General features: G+C 25.0%; 3 protein-coding genes across 8 annotated transcripts; 1 reads left to right on the top strand and 2 right to left on the bottom strand.

The window, feature by feature from the left end:
• Nucleotides 1–330: 330 nt before the first annotated feature.
• LOC113794388 (uncharacterized) lies at nt 331–7,993 on the bottom strand. 6 transcript variants are annotated; one of them, XM_075821404.1, is made up of 3 exons: nt 6,976–7,993; nt 2,247–2,459; nt 331–2,171 (listed from the first exon to the last, which is right to left on the bottom strand). In XM_075821404.1, the coding sequence occupies exon 3, from the start codon at nt 1,911–1,913 to the stop codon at nt 822–824; it is 1,092 nt and encodes a 363-aa protein (XP_075677519.1). In that variant the 5' UTR covers nt 1,914–2,171; nt 2,247–2,459; nt 6,976–7,993; the 3' UTR covers nt 331–821. The 6 variants fall into 6 exon arrangements, with proteins under 6 accessions (XP_075677519.1, XP_075677521.1, XP_075677522.1 ...); XM_075821406.1 differs by having other exon boundaries at nt 7,816–7,993; XM_075821407.1 differs by lacking the exon at nt 6,976–7,993 and adding an exon at nt 6,729–6,835.
• Nucleotides 7,994–10,809: 2,816 nt separating this feature from the next.
• Nucleotides 10,810–11,863, top strand: LOC113794356 (uncharacterized). The gene is made up of 3 exons (XM_075821448.1): nt 10,810–11,032; nt 11,129–11,682; nt 11,846–11,863. The coding sequence occupies exons 1-3, from the start codon at nt 10,810–10,812 to the stop codon at nt 11,861–11,863; spliced, it is 795 nt and encodes a 264-aa protein (XP_075677563.1).
• A 285-nt stretch (nt 11,864–12,148) lies between these two features.
• On the bottom strand, nt 12,149–13,272 carry Arf4 (ADP-ribosylation factor 2). The gene is made up of 2 exons (XM_027344484.2): nt 12,833–13,272; nt 12,149–12,754 (listed from the first exon to the last, which is right to left on the bottom strand). Exons 1-2 carry the CDS (start codon nt 13,120–13,122, stop codon nt 12,499–12,501), a joined length of 546 nt encoding a protein of 181 aa, XP_027200285.1. The 5' UTR covers nt 13,123–13,272; the 3' UTR covers nt 12,149–12,498.
• Between the last annotated feature and the right edge of the window lie 4,385 nt (nt 13,273–17,657).

Here is a 17,657-nt window from a genome sequence, read left to right as displayed (position 1 = left end):
TTTCAAATGAACAAATGTTTACAACAAAAAAAGCCAATCCGATTGAAAATACATAGAAAATTTTTTTAAAATTAAATTACAAATATTGTAAATAATTCTATGTTTGAATTGAATTTATTGAGATGGACAAACACAAACAAACAAATCAAAATAATAATAAAAAATTAAATAAGATTGTATACAAGAAAGGAAAAAAAAAACATAAAGAAAGTCAAGTCGATTATTTTGTCAGTAAAAAAAATTGCCACTAACATCATTGAATCGTTTTTTTTCATTTGGAAAGGAAATTACATGGACAACAAAATATTGAATTGGAATTTTTCAAATAAACAAATAAAAAGAAAAAAGAAGGAAATTATCGAAATTTTTGGATTTTTTTTTGTTTGGAATTCTTTGCAGTGATATAAAAAGTTGATTCAAAAAGAAAATTAAGAGTATTTTTTGTAGTTGTTGTTGGTTTTTGCATGAAGAGTATTTTTTTTGTGAATTGATTGTGATGGTCGAAAAAAAAGGAAAAAAAATCCTATCAAAAAAGAAGTCTAAATTTTCTACAAGCAAAAAAAAAATTACATAAAATTCAAGGGCATATGGATATGTGATTAATACATATATATGATATAATGAGAAAAATGAAAATAATATATGCACAAAATTAAAAAAAAAAAATTCAAGCATTTCGACTAGATGGACGAGATTATTGAAATGTAATAATGATGATGATGCTTTGGTCGATGTTGTTTGGTTATGATGATTATTGATAATTATTGAGGATCGGAAATCTGTATCGATTTTTTTTTCATTGAGCAATTTAAATTAATCGATTAAAGTATGGTTCGAAATTGTGATCCTAATGAACTTTTTGATGATCCAATTGTTGATCCATGTTTTGGACAACTATTAGGATATTGTTGTTGTTGTTGTTGTTGATGATGATAATATGGATAACGTAATGAATTAGTTGTTGTATATGGATAACCAGTTAATGATGGATAAATAGCTGTATGGCCAATAATACCAGCAGCACAACTATCTTCCGAATTGAGATCATCATTATCACCATCAGCACCTAGATAACCACCACCACCACCACAATTATTATGGCTACCACCAAATTCATTTGCCGATAAATAATGATCATCAGATGATTCAAGAATTTTTCTTGTCAATTTTAATGATGTTGCATAAATAATAGCCGAAAATGTTATCAACATAAATGATTTTCCTATATACCACCATGATACTTGATGATGAGAAGATAATATTAGTTGAGCATTTTTATTATTATCATTATTATTATTATGTCTATTTTCATTTGTTAGATTTTTGATTGAAGAATCAATAAAATCAATCGTTGGTGATAGATTAAATTCATTTAAATATTGATCATTATTTAATGTTGTAGTTTTATGATGTTTTTCATCATCATTATTATTATTATTTTGGAATGATTCATTTAATGATATTGTCGATGTTGTTGTCATTGATGGTATTGTTGTTGGTGTTGCTCTTGCAATAATTGTACGTTGATTTAATTTACCAAATACTTCCCAAACAGTACCACATAATGCAACAAATACAACAAATAAAAATATAATCAAAGTTGACATATAAAAATTGAGCAAACAATGATTATGCTCATGATTACGTAAAGCACCAATTATACCCAATAATGAAACAAGTATTGTTGTTGATGACATTAAAAATATGACTAGTTCTTCATTATCCGTACGACGTATTTGATCTGCTAATGAACGGCCAGTATTCCCGGAACGTTCAGCTTCATCAATAATACGACCAATCCATGGATTATAATATATAATTATAATTATACTAGCCACAATTAATGATGTTAATTGTAACATTATTAATGTTATACGGACTGTTGTTAATTTGGCCATTTTTATTTTCTTCATTTTTCTTGTTTTGTTGATAGTTGAATGTTTCACTTTTACAAATAAAAGTACAAAAAAAGATTTTTTATTTTCACCAAATTAGAATCGATAGAAAGTGAAAATCAACCAGAAATTTCAAAAACCAAAAACAAGTGAAATGAATTGATCGATCAAATGACGATGACGACAATAATCAATGTCGACAAATCAATAATTTTTTTTAAAAAAATATTGATGACCTTGTTGCAGATAGATTTTTTTTTGTTTGGATGAATTAATCTATGATGACAGGGGGAGAAAAAAACATTAGCAATTAATTTTTCATTAATTTTTCATTTTTGAAATATTACTTACAGATGAAAATATTTGGTGCAAAATCAAATTGATGTTGAAAGAAATATCTGTCATTGAATGAATGAATGATTTTATTTCACAATTCAAAAGCAATCCAAAAACGATTCACGAAAATAAATGGGATTCTTTCAACCGAATCTGTTGTTGTTGTTGTTCATTATTTGACCATCATCATCATTTGTTTCCAATGATCATCATCATGCTATGGACAAACTAGATTTTCAAGTAAAACGACAACGAAAAAAAAAAAACGTCAAAATTTCACTAAAAATAAAATCAGAAAAATAAAATTTTATGTGACAAACACACAGGGAGACAAACAGAAAACTAAAGAGAGAAAAAGATATATAAACGACAGACAAAAAAGAAAACAGGAAATATATTTTCATCCGAAAAAAGTATCGAAAAAAAATTCAAAGTAAAATTTTTCTTTTTATTTTTCATTGTTATAATGAAAAAGGCCATATACAGTAATCGAATCAAAAATGATGATTTAAAAAACGACATATTTTTTGGGATCATTTCAAAGTTAATTTGAATTTTTTTTGGTTTTTTGGTTTTTCCGTGACCCAATTGAAAAAAAATTGAGGCAAAATTTGGAAAAAAAACTTCAGAATAAATTATCCTTTTAACACCTATCATCATCATTATCATTATCATCGGTCATAATCAATGTTGATTGATTATGTAAAAAAAATTGTTGTTGTTGTTGTTGAAACAGAAATTCTTCTTTCCATTAACTACTTCTACCTAGATTTAGCATCCAAAAAAAATGTTAAATAATCTCATCAATAAACGTCATTTAGCTTGAAACTTTTCATTTTTTCGTTTTACAAGTTTTACCCAAAAAAAAAAAAAAAAAATAAAGAAGATAATCTCATCGATTATTATCGTCGTTAAAACAGCTGTTGAATGATAAATTACTTTTGATTTACAGTTACAATCATCAACACCGTGAACAGGTTTCAATTTCTATTTATTGATAATAATGATGATGATTTTTCCTTGTAATCGAAAAATTACAGTAGAAAAGCCATTTTTTTCGGGTAATGTTTTTTTGTTTCATTTGGCGCCAATTACAACGAAAAATAGAGATATAATTAGCGTTGTTTTTTGTTTCACTCAACAAGATTCATATTGAACAAAACAAAACAACAAATGAATGGGTTGGAACAATATTTTTGTTCGGAAAAGAAGCAAAGAAAAAAAACGTTTCCATAAAAATAGGAACAAAAAACAAAATCTACTTATATAACGATAAACAGATTAGGCGAAAAGAAGAAAAGAAATCTTTTTCCTTTCCGAAATGTGTTTGGCAACAAACAAAAAAATACAAAAAAAAATAACAGTTTCAGTTACGAATCATTTATCATTTATGCTTTCACCCAAAAAAAAGAAAGAGTTTGAATGTTGAAAATTATCATTATTGCTTTCATTTGTTTGAAACATCAACCATTTCGTTATACGATAATATTACGCCCAAGCTTTTCGATTGAATAGAAAACTTTCTAAATTTAGTAACAAATAAAAAAGCCAAAAATGAATCATTTTTTTTTCTCAATGGACAACCATAAGCAATAAAAAAAGCTAACTATATATTCAAGATTATTTAACAGCTTATCTAATGTAAATGATATACTGTATAGTGTGAAAAGGTTATTAAAATACAAATGAAACAAAACCGACCAGTTTCATCAGTTACAGTTTTTTAAAAAAAGGATCATTTTTTTTCTAAAATAACTTGAGAAATGAAATAAAAAAATTGATAATAAAAACAGAAAATTCTTCTTCTTTTTTTCAATTCAAAATATGCTAATGAATTTTACTGTTTCGAAAAAACAAAATTTGGGTTAATGTGATTTGTGTGTGTGTGTGTGTCCATAACACCCATTTTTTGTTTGTTTGTTTGAAAATGACCTATGCAAAGAAAAAATTTCTCCCATTCAATCATGAATATAATGTACTTTTTCTTCTTCTTTGATTTTCTAGGATATCAATCTATATGTCACATCGAACAAAAACAGAGATGAAACGATAACGACTACGACAAACGACAAAATCAAACAATCAATCAATCAATCGACAAATATAGTTTGGATATTTAAAAAAAACGAACAGTTCCTTTCTCACAGACAAACACACACACACACACACACATATAGTCACTTGAAATGAAATGATCATCATTTATTTACCAATGATCGATTGATTGATTGATTGATTGTCAATTATCGATCGAAAACTATTATTATAATGATGATGATGATTGGCGGAAAGGAAAAGAAAAAGAAAAAAAAACAAAGACAAAAACGAAAAATTAAACATTAAATGTATAAAGAAAGAAAAAAAACGCACCAAACACACACACACACATTTCAATCGATAGAATTCAAATTTTTCTGATGATAAAAATACTTTACATGGAGCGAGTGAGAGAGAGAGAAAAACAGGATACCATGACAACAATCGACAATGATGACAAGGAAGTTGTTATCATCATCATCATTATATGGTTATGATGAAATGAATGACGACAATCATTGACTGAATTGTTTTTCTTGGGTTTCAATTTCATTTAGAATTCAGTAGAAAAAATTTCTTCAGAATAATGAATTGAAATCGATAATTTTTGTTTTTTCTTTCCATTCGTCAACAACAAATGTTGATCGAAATGTTTCCGAGGAATTTATTTTTTCACGTGAACAGAAAATTCCAACAACAAAAAAAAAAAATAACATTTCGAACGATCATCAACCGATAATGATGACAGAACATTGTCATTATGGAAACCATTTTCTCATTTGTTTGTTTACCATGAAATTTTAATTTGGTTTTTCTCACTCTTTATTTTTCTGTGAAATGATGATGATGATGTTCAATCAATCGATCAATGAATTGATCGATCGATCGATCGATCAATTCATCAATAACAATGATGGATAATAAAGATGCGAAAGAACAAATAATGACAATGAATAAATGAAATTTTGTACCTTGAATGAAAAAAAAAATGAATTGTAAACATCCCAAACAAACACAATTACGACAAATTGTTTTTTTTCAATTTAAAATTTTAACAACAACAAAAATTTTGAAGAAACGATTGCATCCGCTATTACACTCACTCACTTACAAACACGTTTAAATACAGAAACAAAAAACAAATATTTGTGATTGACAAATATTCGAGGTCAGAAAATCTTTCATAAAAGTGCGAACAAAAAAAAAATTTGAATTTTATTTTGTTTAAGAAAAATTTCACCAAAAACGTATACACAAACATACCTCACCATAGATAGATTTAATGATGGATCATCGCGTTGGGTTTAATTATTGGTTTCAACAACAACAAAAACAACAACAGAATTAATATATCAAAAGTTGCTAGGAAAAATTTAATGTATGTAATGGAACAAATTATGCTGAAAATATCAAACTATCATTATCATCATTTAGGAGGATTGAGGTAATAATGGTTACGCTGTCTTTCTTCAACAAGTATCATCACCATCAACGAAACAAAACAAAAGAGGTGAAATGAAAATGAAAAGTATGAAAAAAAAATCAATGCAAAATGGATTGGAAAGAAAGAAAGTCAGGCTTTCTTTCTTTGCATATTTTCTGTTGATACTAATAATGATTTTATTGAATCAAAAGTAAAAACTTTCGATTTGATTATGATGATCAACAATCATCATAATAATGTTTATGGCTATATTGTTGTTCAACTATGTTTTTCTCTCTTTCTCTCTCTCTCTCTCTCTCTCTCTCTCATCCACATTCCAATGATGATAATGATAACGCAACGAAAAAAAAGACATTTGATTTCGGCAAATCAACAACAACAACAACAGAAAAGTTTTATGATATGGATTTTTTCGTTTGTTCATTGGAGAAGAGAAACCATTTTCTCTTTTACTCGCATCTTAATAGATGGATGGATGGAAAAAAATGTAACTTTCTTATGTCATTACGGGGGTGGTGGGGGAAAATGAAAATTGTAAATATTTTAACGGAGAAAGTTATGTGTTAAACACATACACAGCTGATTGGCCAAGAAAAAAAATGTAGATTTTTTTCCAATCACCATAATTGATGAACGATAATTGATGTCAAAAATTGTACAATAGGAAAACAAAACAGAAAAAATCCCTTTTGATAATATGATGATGGTGGTGGTCAATGATAATGATTGTTGTTGTTGTTGAATGAATTTTAAGCTTAATTTAATTAAGTTTATATGTACAGAACAAACTGAAACAAATCATAACATTTAAAAACAAGTTTTCAAGTAAACTAATAATGATGATTATGACACAAACAAAAAAATGATCACAAGATTTATTTGAAACTTTGCTTATGGAAATTGATATTGAAATTTTTGTTTAATTTTAATAAAATGAAAACCTGTTCGCAAAAAGTAATAATCTAGTTCTTCGTTTGCTCGTTTTGTCTTGAAACAAAAATAAATTCTTATCATACTTATCATGTTGATCCGGATGATTTTATCAGAAAAAACAACAAACAAACAAACAAAAATCACAAGGGATTTGTAAATGGAAATTTAAAAAAAAAAATTGAAGAAGAAAATTTCTACCAATAATGTACATTTTGGTTAAAAGATGGAAATTTTTTTTTGTCGTTTGTTTAACTTGAAACGTAAAAATAAATAAGGTTCAAGGTTCAAGGTTCAAAGCAAAAAGAATAATATTTTTTCTTGGTTACAAACCTGATAAAAGTTGATATTTTGTGTTGTTGAAATGTAAGTTTTTGCGTTTGTTGTTGTTGTTGTTCGTACGTTTTACATTAGTTATTTTTTTTGCCTATTTTTAGAAATGGATTCTTTCTTTTTTCATATTTTTTTTTGGTCGCTTTTACACTGTTGTTGTTTTCTTTTCTTATGGATCAATGTCCGTAAACATAACACATAGACACACATATACTCGCCCAGAAATTCGGCAACAAACGAAACAAAAAAAAAATTCGTGATAGTCGTAGTCGTAGTCGTAGTCGTTGTCATGGAACACACATATATAAGTTGCAAGAATAATAATGACTGGTAATGACTGGGTTCGGTTGCCGAATAAAAAAAAAGATTCTACAGTTTTTTCTTTCTTATTACAATTTCAACCAAAAGAAAAAAAGAAGAAACTTTAATAATTTCATGGTTGACATAAACATGTTTTTTTTTTACAAAAATGTTTAGTCGATGGTTATATGTGGGTGTGTGTTTCGTATGTGGTCGAAATGATAACAACAACAAAATTAGAAATCAATTTTTTCTTTTTTCTATTTGGTTGAATCCATATAGGAATTCATCTGCTTCCTATACACACATTAAAGATCCAATTGGAACGATGATAATGATGATGAAAACTTTTGAACACAAACTTAAACCACTATTACGGACTTGTGAGAATATATATAAATTGTGTTTGCGCCCAACATTTTAGAGAGAGAGAGAGAGATAGAGAAAGAAAGATGGAAAGCAAAATAGATGAAAAAGTATAGCATAGCATTGTCAGCTGGATGATATCATTTCTTTTTTTTACGAAATCATGATTATTACATGTTTGTTTTTGTTGTTGTTGTTTAATTTTGATAGTGGTCGTTGTTGTTGTTGTTGTTGTTTGGTGATGTATCGAAGTAAAAATATTCCATGCATGCATGTTGATGATAATGTTCCACACAGACACAACAGAAGAGAAAAAATAAAGTCTACACCCCACAAATAGCACATATATTTGAATCACTTTTCTGGCTATCTTTCTCTCTCTCTGCGTATTTTGCATTATCAATCAATATTGTAACCAAGGAAGATTATACGCATGTGTATTTCGAATGTTTGTTTTTTAAATTTCATTTTTCGTTTTTTTTTTTTTTTTTTTTTTTGGTAGTGGTATTCAAAATAATGATAAATTTTGTTACGTAATAATTTTTTTGGCTATTTGAAAATTGGATTGAATTGATGATCAAGTTCTTTTATTTCAAAGTTTCATTTCCCTTTTAAATTGTTATTGACCGTTCTATGATAGCATCGTTGTTGTTGTTGTTGTTGAAATATCGGTCATTGACAACAATTTTGTTGTTGAAAGCCTTAGCCCCTTGTATGTTTAATCCATACAAAAATTCTGATGATGTCAAAAAAAGAAAAACTTGTTGAAAATCCTATTATTTTTTTTCGAAAAAAACGAAAAATAATTTAATTTTGAGATTCAAAGGAAATTTTTCGAATAGAATTTCTGCAGAACAAAAAAAGAATTCATAATGACTTTATTTTCAATTACTTTTTCTTCCAACTAAATTTCGATAGAACAAAATTTTTAATTTAAAAACATTATACATTGACATTTCTGATTATTTGAAACAAAAATTGAAAAAAATTCCTCGGCACATAGATCCTATTGATTGGATCAAAACATGGAAACATTAAAAAAACACCTTAGAAACAGCTACAATTTGTCCAAAAAAAGAACAAAATTACCTATAAAATAAGCAAATGAACAAAATGGATAATTGTCATTTGTTTCAATTTCACCAAAAAAATCAACAACAATTTTCATCATTTGTCATTTGAATGTTTGAAAACAAAGCGAAAATTGAAAATAAAAATGGAAAATTCCAATACAACAAAATTGAATGATATATTGAAACGTTCATTTTATTATCTAAAATATTATTCATTACGTTTAGAATATACAATTGAAGATTATAATGAAAGAAAAATATTGAAAACATTTAAAACATTTCAACGTTCAATTTTGATTACAATAAATAATTGGATTTCAATTGGATTTTTAATTTTAATCATTTTTTTCAATAATAATAATCATTTAATTATCAATATTGAACGTATTGAATTGATGACCAAATCAAATCGTTTAGATTTATTATTTTTAGAATTATTAATAATATTTTCATTATTGGAATTATTATGGATATTTCTATTTAAAATGACATTAAATTATCGTTCTTCATTGCATATGTTTGGAAATCCTGATTTTCAATCAATCAATAATGTAAATTATTTAAATAATAATGATCTTCAACAATTAGTAAAATCATTTATAACACAAGATTATATTGTTATATTAATATCACGTATAATTAATTCTACATTTATCATACTCAATCTTTATATGATTATTTATTCATATCGATTATATCAAAATGATGAAATTAATTTTAAAAAATTATTATTTACAACACTGATGTTTTATCAATATTGTCGTCATATTTGTTATATGTTGGGACAATTATTTTTTTCCGTAAGAATATTAGTATTATTTGTTGATCTATTACGATTACGTTTATTATCATTATTACGATCATTAATATTGACAATAAAACGACAAAAATTTCAATCAATTTTAATTATAAAAAAAATACATTTAAATTATTTTCAATATCGTTATGTTTGTTTATATAAAGAAACAATTGAAACTAATTATATTTTAAATACAATATTATTTGTTGTTGAAATGATATCCAAATCGGCTATTATAATGTCCTGTATATTTTATGAAAGACAATTAATTACAAGTACATTCAATATGGCATCAGTTTTGGCATTATTTTCAACATTCATTCTAACAACATTATTAAATTTACGTGTATCATTATTACCGACAAGTAATAAACAATGTACAAATTTTTTATTATGTTGGTTAGCACGAACACAATTTATAGAATTGAAAAATAATAATCATAATGAAAATAGAAAAAATTTTCATTTAAAACAACGTTTGAATAATATACGGTCAACATTACGATCAAATCAATTTGTACAAATAATGAATAATAATCGTTTTGGTTTTAGTTGTGGTCATCTTTATTTTATCGATAAATTTATTTATATTCGTGCATTGATTTTAAATTTTCATTTAATTATTAAATTTTATAAAAAAATTTGCATGTAAATCCAAAAAAAAAAAAAAAAAAAAAAAAAGAAAAAATAGATCGTTAATTATTATTCTCTCTCATTTATAAAATTAATAAAACGTTTAATACTTAATGATTTTTCCTATATTTTCCATTAAATTTAATTACAAATGATTTTGGTTTTCGGAAGCATTAAAAAAGCAAAAAAATGCAGAAAATTTATTTGACAAAAATCAATTTTTCATTCTGTCAAAATGTTTTAAATGAAAAAACTTCACTGCACTTGAACACAATGGGCTAATTAAAGTTGTTGTTGTTGTTTTTTTCGGTTCTAATGGAATTTTGAGATTGATTATTTTTTTTTCATCTTCTTTTCCTAGTGTAAATATTAAACTAATAACAAACATTATTTTATCAAGAAAAAGTTGAAATTTTTTGAAAAAAAAGTAATTTAAACCTTTTGTGAAACTCGAAAAAAAAATCGATTGAATGAAAGAATTGATTAATTTAAACAGAAAAAATTCTAGCAAAGCATAATTTAATAATTGTAAATCAGCAAAATGAATGAAGAATTCATTTTTGACTGAATAATATTCATATCAAGATCAACTAAAACCGAAGAAAAAAAACAACAACAATAATAAAAATTATACGATTTTCAACTGAAAACGAATTACAAATGATGGATGATATATTTATTAAAGGTTTTGAAAATTTTAAAACATATTCATTTCGTTTAAATTATTCATTATCCGATTATCGAAATCGTAATATTCATTATTCATATCAAACAATTAAACGTACCATTTGGATGACATTGAATGCATGGATTGTATTAATGATTTTATTTGCAACAATTTATTTTGAAAATAATCCATATATACTTGATTATCATCATTTGGATCGTATATTTAATATTGAAAATATTAAAATACTATTAATTGGATTATTTTTTTGCTATATCATACTTGAATATTTATGGTTACATTTATTTCGTCAAGTTATCAATTATCGTTCATCGATTAATAATTTTTTTATTAACAATATTCCTTTTGATTCGAAAAAATTACAAACAGATTCATTAACATATTTAAAAAAACTATATTCAATAACAAATTTTTTGGCAAAATTATCAAATCAAATTGTAATGATTAGTCTAATTATAATATATTTTCTGTTCATATTTATTATATTAATTTTCTATGCTAAAGATCAAATTAATTTAGCACAAATTCTTTATTCGATACCGAATTTTGGTTTTTTAGCCATGCATATTATCAATATGATGGGACAATTATTTATCGATACAAATTTTATTTTATTTTTGGTCGAATTTTTTCATATAAGAATGAAACATTTATTAATGAAATCAATATCGGCATCAAATTCCTATCATTTAATTATCAAACAAAATGGTATAAATAAAACCAGATTATTTTGGAATAAATTTCATAATGAATATTTAAAATTATTCACTGAAACAATTAGATTTAATCCAACATTAAGTTTTTTATTGTTTATATTGGATATTATATCGAAAGGTGCAATCATTGTGGCAATTTTATTTTATAGTCGACAAACACATTTAAATTTATTCAGTACAACATCAATAATGATAATGTTAATGACATTTTTTTATCCAATTATTCTTTATTCACGTGTTTCACGTTTACCAACATGTAATCAATTATGTACAAAATATTTATTAAATTGGTTAGCACGAACACAATGGTTAATATTGAAACAAAATGATAGAAAAATTTTGATTAATAAAAAATCATATCAAAAAATTTCCCGTTATTCATTTAAATCAAATTTATTCATACAAATAATGAATAATAATCGTTTTGGTTTTACATGTGGTCATTTATTTTTTATAACTAAATTTAAATATATACAATTATTATTATTAAATATTAATTTAATTATAAAATTTTATAAAAAAATTATACATTCATCACAAAAATGAAAAATGTTGTATGATTCCTTTGCAAACAAAAAAAAAAATCATATTCAAATAATACAAATCAATCATTTTATTAATAATTCAATGAAAAAAAATTGCATTAAAGTTTTATAAATTAAATCAATTTGCTTTAAAATATCAAAAAAAATGAAATGAAAAAAAATTGTCTAATTGAATTGTCCAATTTTCATTCAATCAATGTTTAAAATGTTATTACAATTATCATGTGTGTGTGTGTTTTATGTTTGAAAAAAATGAAACTAAAATAATCGTTTGTTTTTCCTGAAATAGTAATTAATTGGAATTCATTTGTGTATAGACATATATTCAATAACAAATAGTACAAATGTAAATTATAATTATAATTTTTTTTCTCTCTTCAAATTTGGAACGTTTTTTTTTTCTTCAAGAAAGTTTCGAAACTTCGGTACAAAGCCAATCAAGACCTTCATAAAGTCCATCACCTTGTGTAGCACATGTTGCCTGTATATACCAATGACGATTACGCATTTGTCCTAATCCTAAACGATCTTTTAATTCGGATGTTGTCATTGCATTTGGTAAATCTTGTTTATTTGCAAATACCAATAATATTGAATCACGTAATTCATCTTCATTTAACATTCGTTGTAATTCTTCAGCTGCTTCATTGACACGTTCTCTAGATTTTTTTTTAAAATAAAAATATGAATTAGAAATTATATAGAATCATTAAATGGAAAAAAATTGATTCACTTACTTATCATTACTATCGACAACAAAAATAAGACCTTGTGTATTTTGAAAATAATGTCGCCATAATGGACGAATTTTATCTTGTCCACCAACATCCCAAACAGTAAAACTAATATTTTTATATTCAACTGTTTCAACATTGAATCCAATAGTTGGAATAGTTGTAACAACTTCACCTAATTTTAATTTATATAAAATTGTTGTTTTACCGGCTGCATCCAATCCAACCATCAATATTCGGACCTGTTTTTTACCGAACAAACGTGTAAATAAGCTTGATATCGTTAGACCCATATTGATCTTGATGTTGAGCTGAGATCGATCAAATAACGATAAAATCAATAAATAGATTTAGAAAATGTTGAATTCAATTTTCTATTTTATTCAAAATTAAATCGATGACGTTATCCTTTAAACTTTTTTTTTGAGTAAATTGAAAAGCTCAGCTGCTTTATACTCCTATTTTTTTCCTAATTATGCGTGTGTGTGTTTTAGAATGTTCATAGATGATAGTACTTTAGAATTTTCTAATTCATGATTAAATCATTGGATGGCGCTATAGGTTTTGCAATTTTAATTTATAAATTCAAAAATTTTATTTTATTTTTGGATTTAATAATGATTATTGATAAAGGAATGAATATAATGTTCAGTAATATAATCGATTAAGATGAATTTACATCGAATAAAAAACAAAAAAGATGCCTGAGTTTACATTAATGATTCTTAATTTTTGATGCATGTATAATTTTTTTATAAAATTTTATAATCAATGTAAAATTTAATAATAATAATTGAATATATTTGAATTTGGTGATGAAAAATAAATGACCACATGTAAAACCAAGTTTATTTTCACTCATAATCTGTACGAACAAATTTGATTTGATTGTCGTTCGGTTTATAATTTTTATTTTTCTTCCATTAATTGATTGATAAAATTTTGTTTTTGATGATGACCATTGTGTTCTTGCTAACCAACTCATTATAGATTTACAACAGCGACGATTATTCGATGGTAATCTTGCTACACGTGAATAAAGAGTAGTTATGTAAAAAAATATTGACAATAATGATACAATTGCCATTATACAATATTGACTTATTTCTTCTTGTTCACTTAAAAACATGCATGATATTATAATGGATGATTTGGATATTGTTTCCAAATACAAAAGCATCGTACCAAATGATATATTGAAATTAGCAATTTCAGAATAAAGTTTCACGTATTCAACTTGAAATCGATTCCAGAATATTTTTTTCAATATCTTATTGTTCCAATTACGACGAAAAATTTTCTGTACAAGTTGAAATAATTCTTGTAATTTCACTTGAAATAATTCAATGACAAATCCTATGAATGATAAAACAGTCAAAAGAAATTGTCCAACATGATAACCTATTAAATTATTAATCAAAAAAAATCCTGTCAAAGCCCAAAATAATTGTTTCAATGTTGTAAGATTTTCTATATAAAAAATAATACTCCAATAATATGCAAAGATTATCGTAGCAATACTATTGATAATATATAATCCATAACAAATGGTTCCCACTGAATATATAATGGCATAGTATTTTCTTAAAAATTGAATTGATTTTATTGGATGTTCATTTTCATCAAAATTTTGATAATTGATTAAAAATTTTACAAATGATGAACGATAATTTAAAACTTCATTTAATAAATGTAAAAACAACGCTTCCAACATAATTAATATGATAAATAATGCCAATATAAATAAATCCATACGTTCAGTTTTTAGTATTGCTTCAATATCATGATATTTCATAAATGGATGAGATTCTGGCCATAAAGACAATAATCCAAGACAGAATATTGCTGCCAATGCATTTGATGTAATAAAAATGGTATATTGAAATGTTTTCCATATCCATGGTATTTTTTTATTTTGATAATCTTCAAGAGAAAATTTTAATCGAAATGTAAAGATTTGCAAATAAAATAGATCACGCTGAAATATTTTTTCGAAACTAATATTTTTTAGCGATTTTGGTATGATCGATATGGTCATCATGATTCATAACCTGTTCTATTGAATAAAAGAATTTGAATGAAATGAATCCTAACAACGGTATAGAAAAAATCGATTTATTTTTCCATAGTGAAATGATTCCAAGACGTAACTTGTATACTGAATTTCGATCGATCATCGATAGTAATTTGATTCTTATGTTGAATAGACAAATCAATCAAGGTTGGAGTAGGGTTTCAGTAAATTTTTTGTCAATAATAAATCGATCAATAAAAATAATTAGGAATAGGTTATGAAATAGATTGAAACTATTATTTTTTATAACAATATCAATGATATTTTTTCAAATAAAGTCAAATTTTTAATGAGATAAAAAATTATTGTTGAATTTGATAATCATGTTATTAATGATCATTGCATTCATGTATAAAATATCTAAAACATCATTACCAATTTGATAGGTTTAAATTCTTTAATGTTTTTTTATTATTACAATTTCAGTAATAAGTTTCAAATTTGTGCTGAAAAATTTTATTGAACACATACGCACACACACAACAAAAACAAACTAACTAAGCAACTAAATCAACTTTGTTTATAATATTTTTATGTATAGGGTTATTATAAAAATAACATTTATTTGGATGAGATAAAAGTTAAAATGAATACAATTAATAAGGTGTTTTTGTTTTACTTTAAAATCTTCTATAACTAAACAACAGTTGATTTGATTACATTTTAGAATGATCCATTTATGCATATTTTCTGATAGAATAAAATTATTAATAACATATTCAATATAATCAATTGAATATATTTAAATTTTGTAATAAAAAATAGATGTCCACAAGTAAAACCAAGTTTATTTTCGCTTATAACCTGTGCAAAAAAAATTGATTTAATTATCATACTGTTTATAATCATGGATGAATGGAATTTTGATTCCTGTGACGACCATTGTGTTCTTGCTAGCCAATTCATTATAGATTTACAACAACGACGATTATATGATGGTAATCGTGCAACACGTGAATAAAGAATAGTTACACAAATAAAAGTTGACATTAATGATACAATTACCATTATACAATATTGACTTATTTCTTTTTGTTTGCTATAAAACATGCATGATATTATGATAGATGATTTTGATACTGTTTCTATGTAGAAAAGCATAACATCAAATGAATTATTAAAATCAACAATTTCAGCATAAAGTTTTACGTATTTATTTTGAAATTGATTCCAAAATATTGTTTTCAATCCATTATAAGTCGAATAATGGTCAAACATTTTTTGTACAAATTTATATAATTCTCCCAATTTTACTTGAAATAATTCAATGACAAATATGATGAATAATAAAATGGTCATAAACAATTGTCCAATAAGATAAGTTAAATCAGTAACAATCAAACCAAATGCAAACATACTTAAAATCGATTCTTTTAATGTTATAAGATTTTCTTTATAGAATATGATAGCCCAATAATATGCAATGGCAATTGTAGCTATGCCATTAATAATATATAATCGATATGCAATCATACCTGATAGATATGTAATGGTATAAAATTTACTTAAAAATTTAATGGATTTTTCAGAAAGTTCATTTTCATCAAAATTGTTATTTTTAATAATGAATATTACTAATGAAGAACGATAATTTAAAACTTCGCTTGATAAATGCAAAAACATTACTTCCAGTGTGATAACCATAATAAATAATGCCAATGTAAATAAATCCATACGATCAGTTTCTAATATTGTTTCAATATTATGAAAACTCATGAATGGATGATCTTTAGGAAATAAAGTCAACAATCCAAGGCAAAATATAGCTGTCAATGTCATTGATGTAAGCATAAATGTAATTCGAAATGTTTTCCATGTCCATTGTATATTTTTATTTTGATAATCTTCAAGTGTAAATTGTAATCGAAATAAAAAGTATTTCAAATAAACAAAACCACGTTGAAATATTGTTACAAAACGAACATTTTTTGGTAATTCTGGTATGATTGATATGGCCATCATTTGAAACAAATTCAAAAGAATGAATGTATCGAAATGAAATGAATCCTGTGATTGCACAGCTAAAATTGAACTATTTTTCTCATCAAACTTTTAATGCTAATTCTCATTATCGATTATACAATTAATAATAATGAAATTATTCACTTCAATTATATAAAAATGATGATTAGATTTATAAATATTTAAAAATTAGCATATTTCTACATTGCATAATCGTGAAACCAATATATAGTTTTTTTTTGTTGTGTAATTTTGTTTTTACTTTTTATTGCATTTTAATGACCAATAAATTAAACTTGTATTGAACAAATGAGAAAAATATGGACTAAGTAACATTAATATTAACATTAATATCAATGGAATGTTCATCAAAACCAATTCATTGTATTTAAATTTTGTTATGAAAAATAGATGACCACATGTAAAACCAAGTTGATTTTGACTCATAACTTGTACGAATAGATTCGATTTGATTGTAGTACGGTTTATATTTCTAATTCTTCGTTCATTAATTGGATGATTGACTTTTGCTTTCGATGGAGACCATTGTGTTCGTGCTAACCATTTGATAATATTTTTACAACAACGACCATTATATGATGGTAATCGTGCAACTCGTGAATAAAGACTCGTTATGCAAACAAAAGTAGACATTAATGATAGAATTGCCGTAATAGTGTATTGACTTATCTTTTTTTGATTACTATAAAACATGCATGATACTATTATGGATGATTTTGATACCATTTCAATATAGAGAAGCATCTTGCCAAATGATATATTAAAATCAGC

The sequence above is a fragment of the Dermatophagoides pteronyssinus genome, unplaced genomic scaffold (assembly GCF_027571235.1).
Source record: "Dermatophagoides pteronyssinus isolate colony J.1.1.1.1 unplaced genomic scaffold, Derpt_VIB-CSIC_2022.12 sq0010, whole genome shotgun sequence".
In the NCBI taxonomy this organism is placed as follows: Eukaryota; Metazoa; Arthropoda; class Arachnida; order Sarcoptiformes; family Pyroglyphidae; genus Dermatophagoides; species Dermatophagoides pteronyssinus.
Note: the sequence above shows the minus strand (reverse complement) of the source record. Positions and strands in the feature narration are given on the sequence as shown.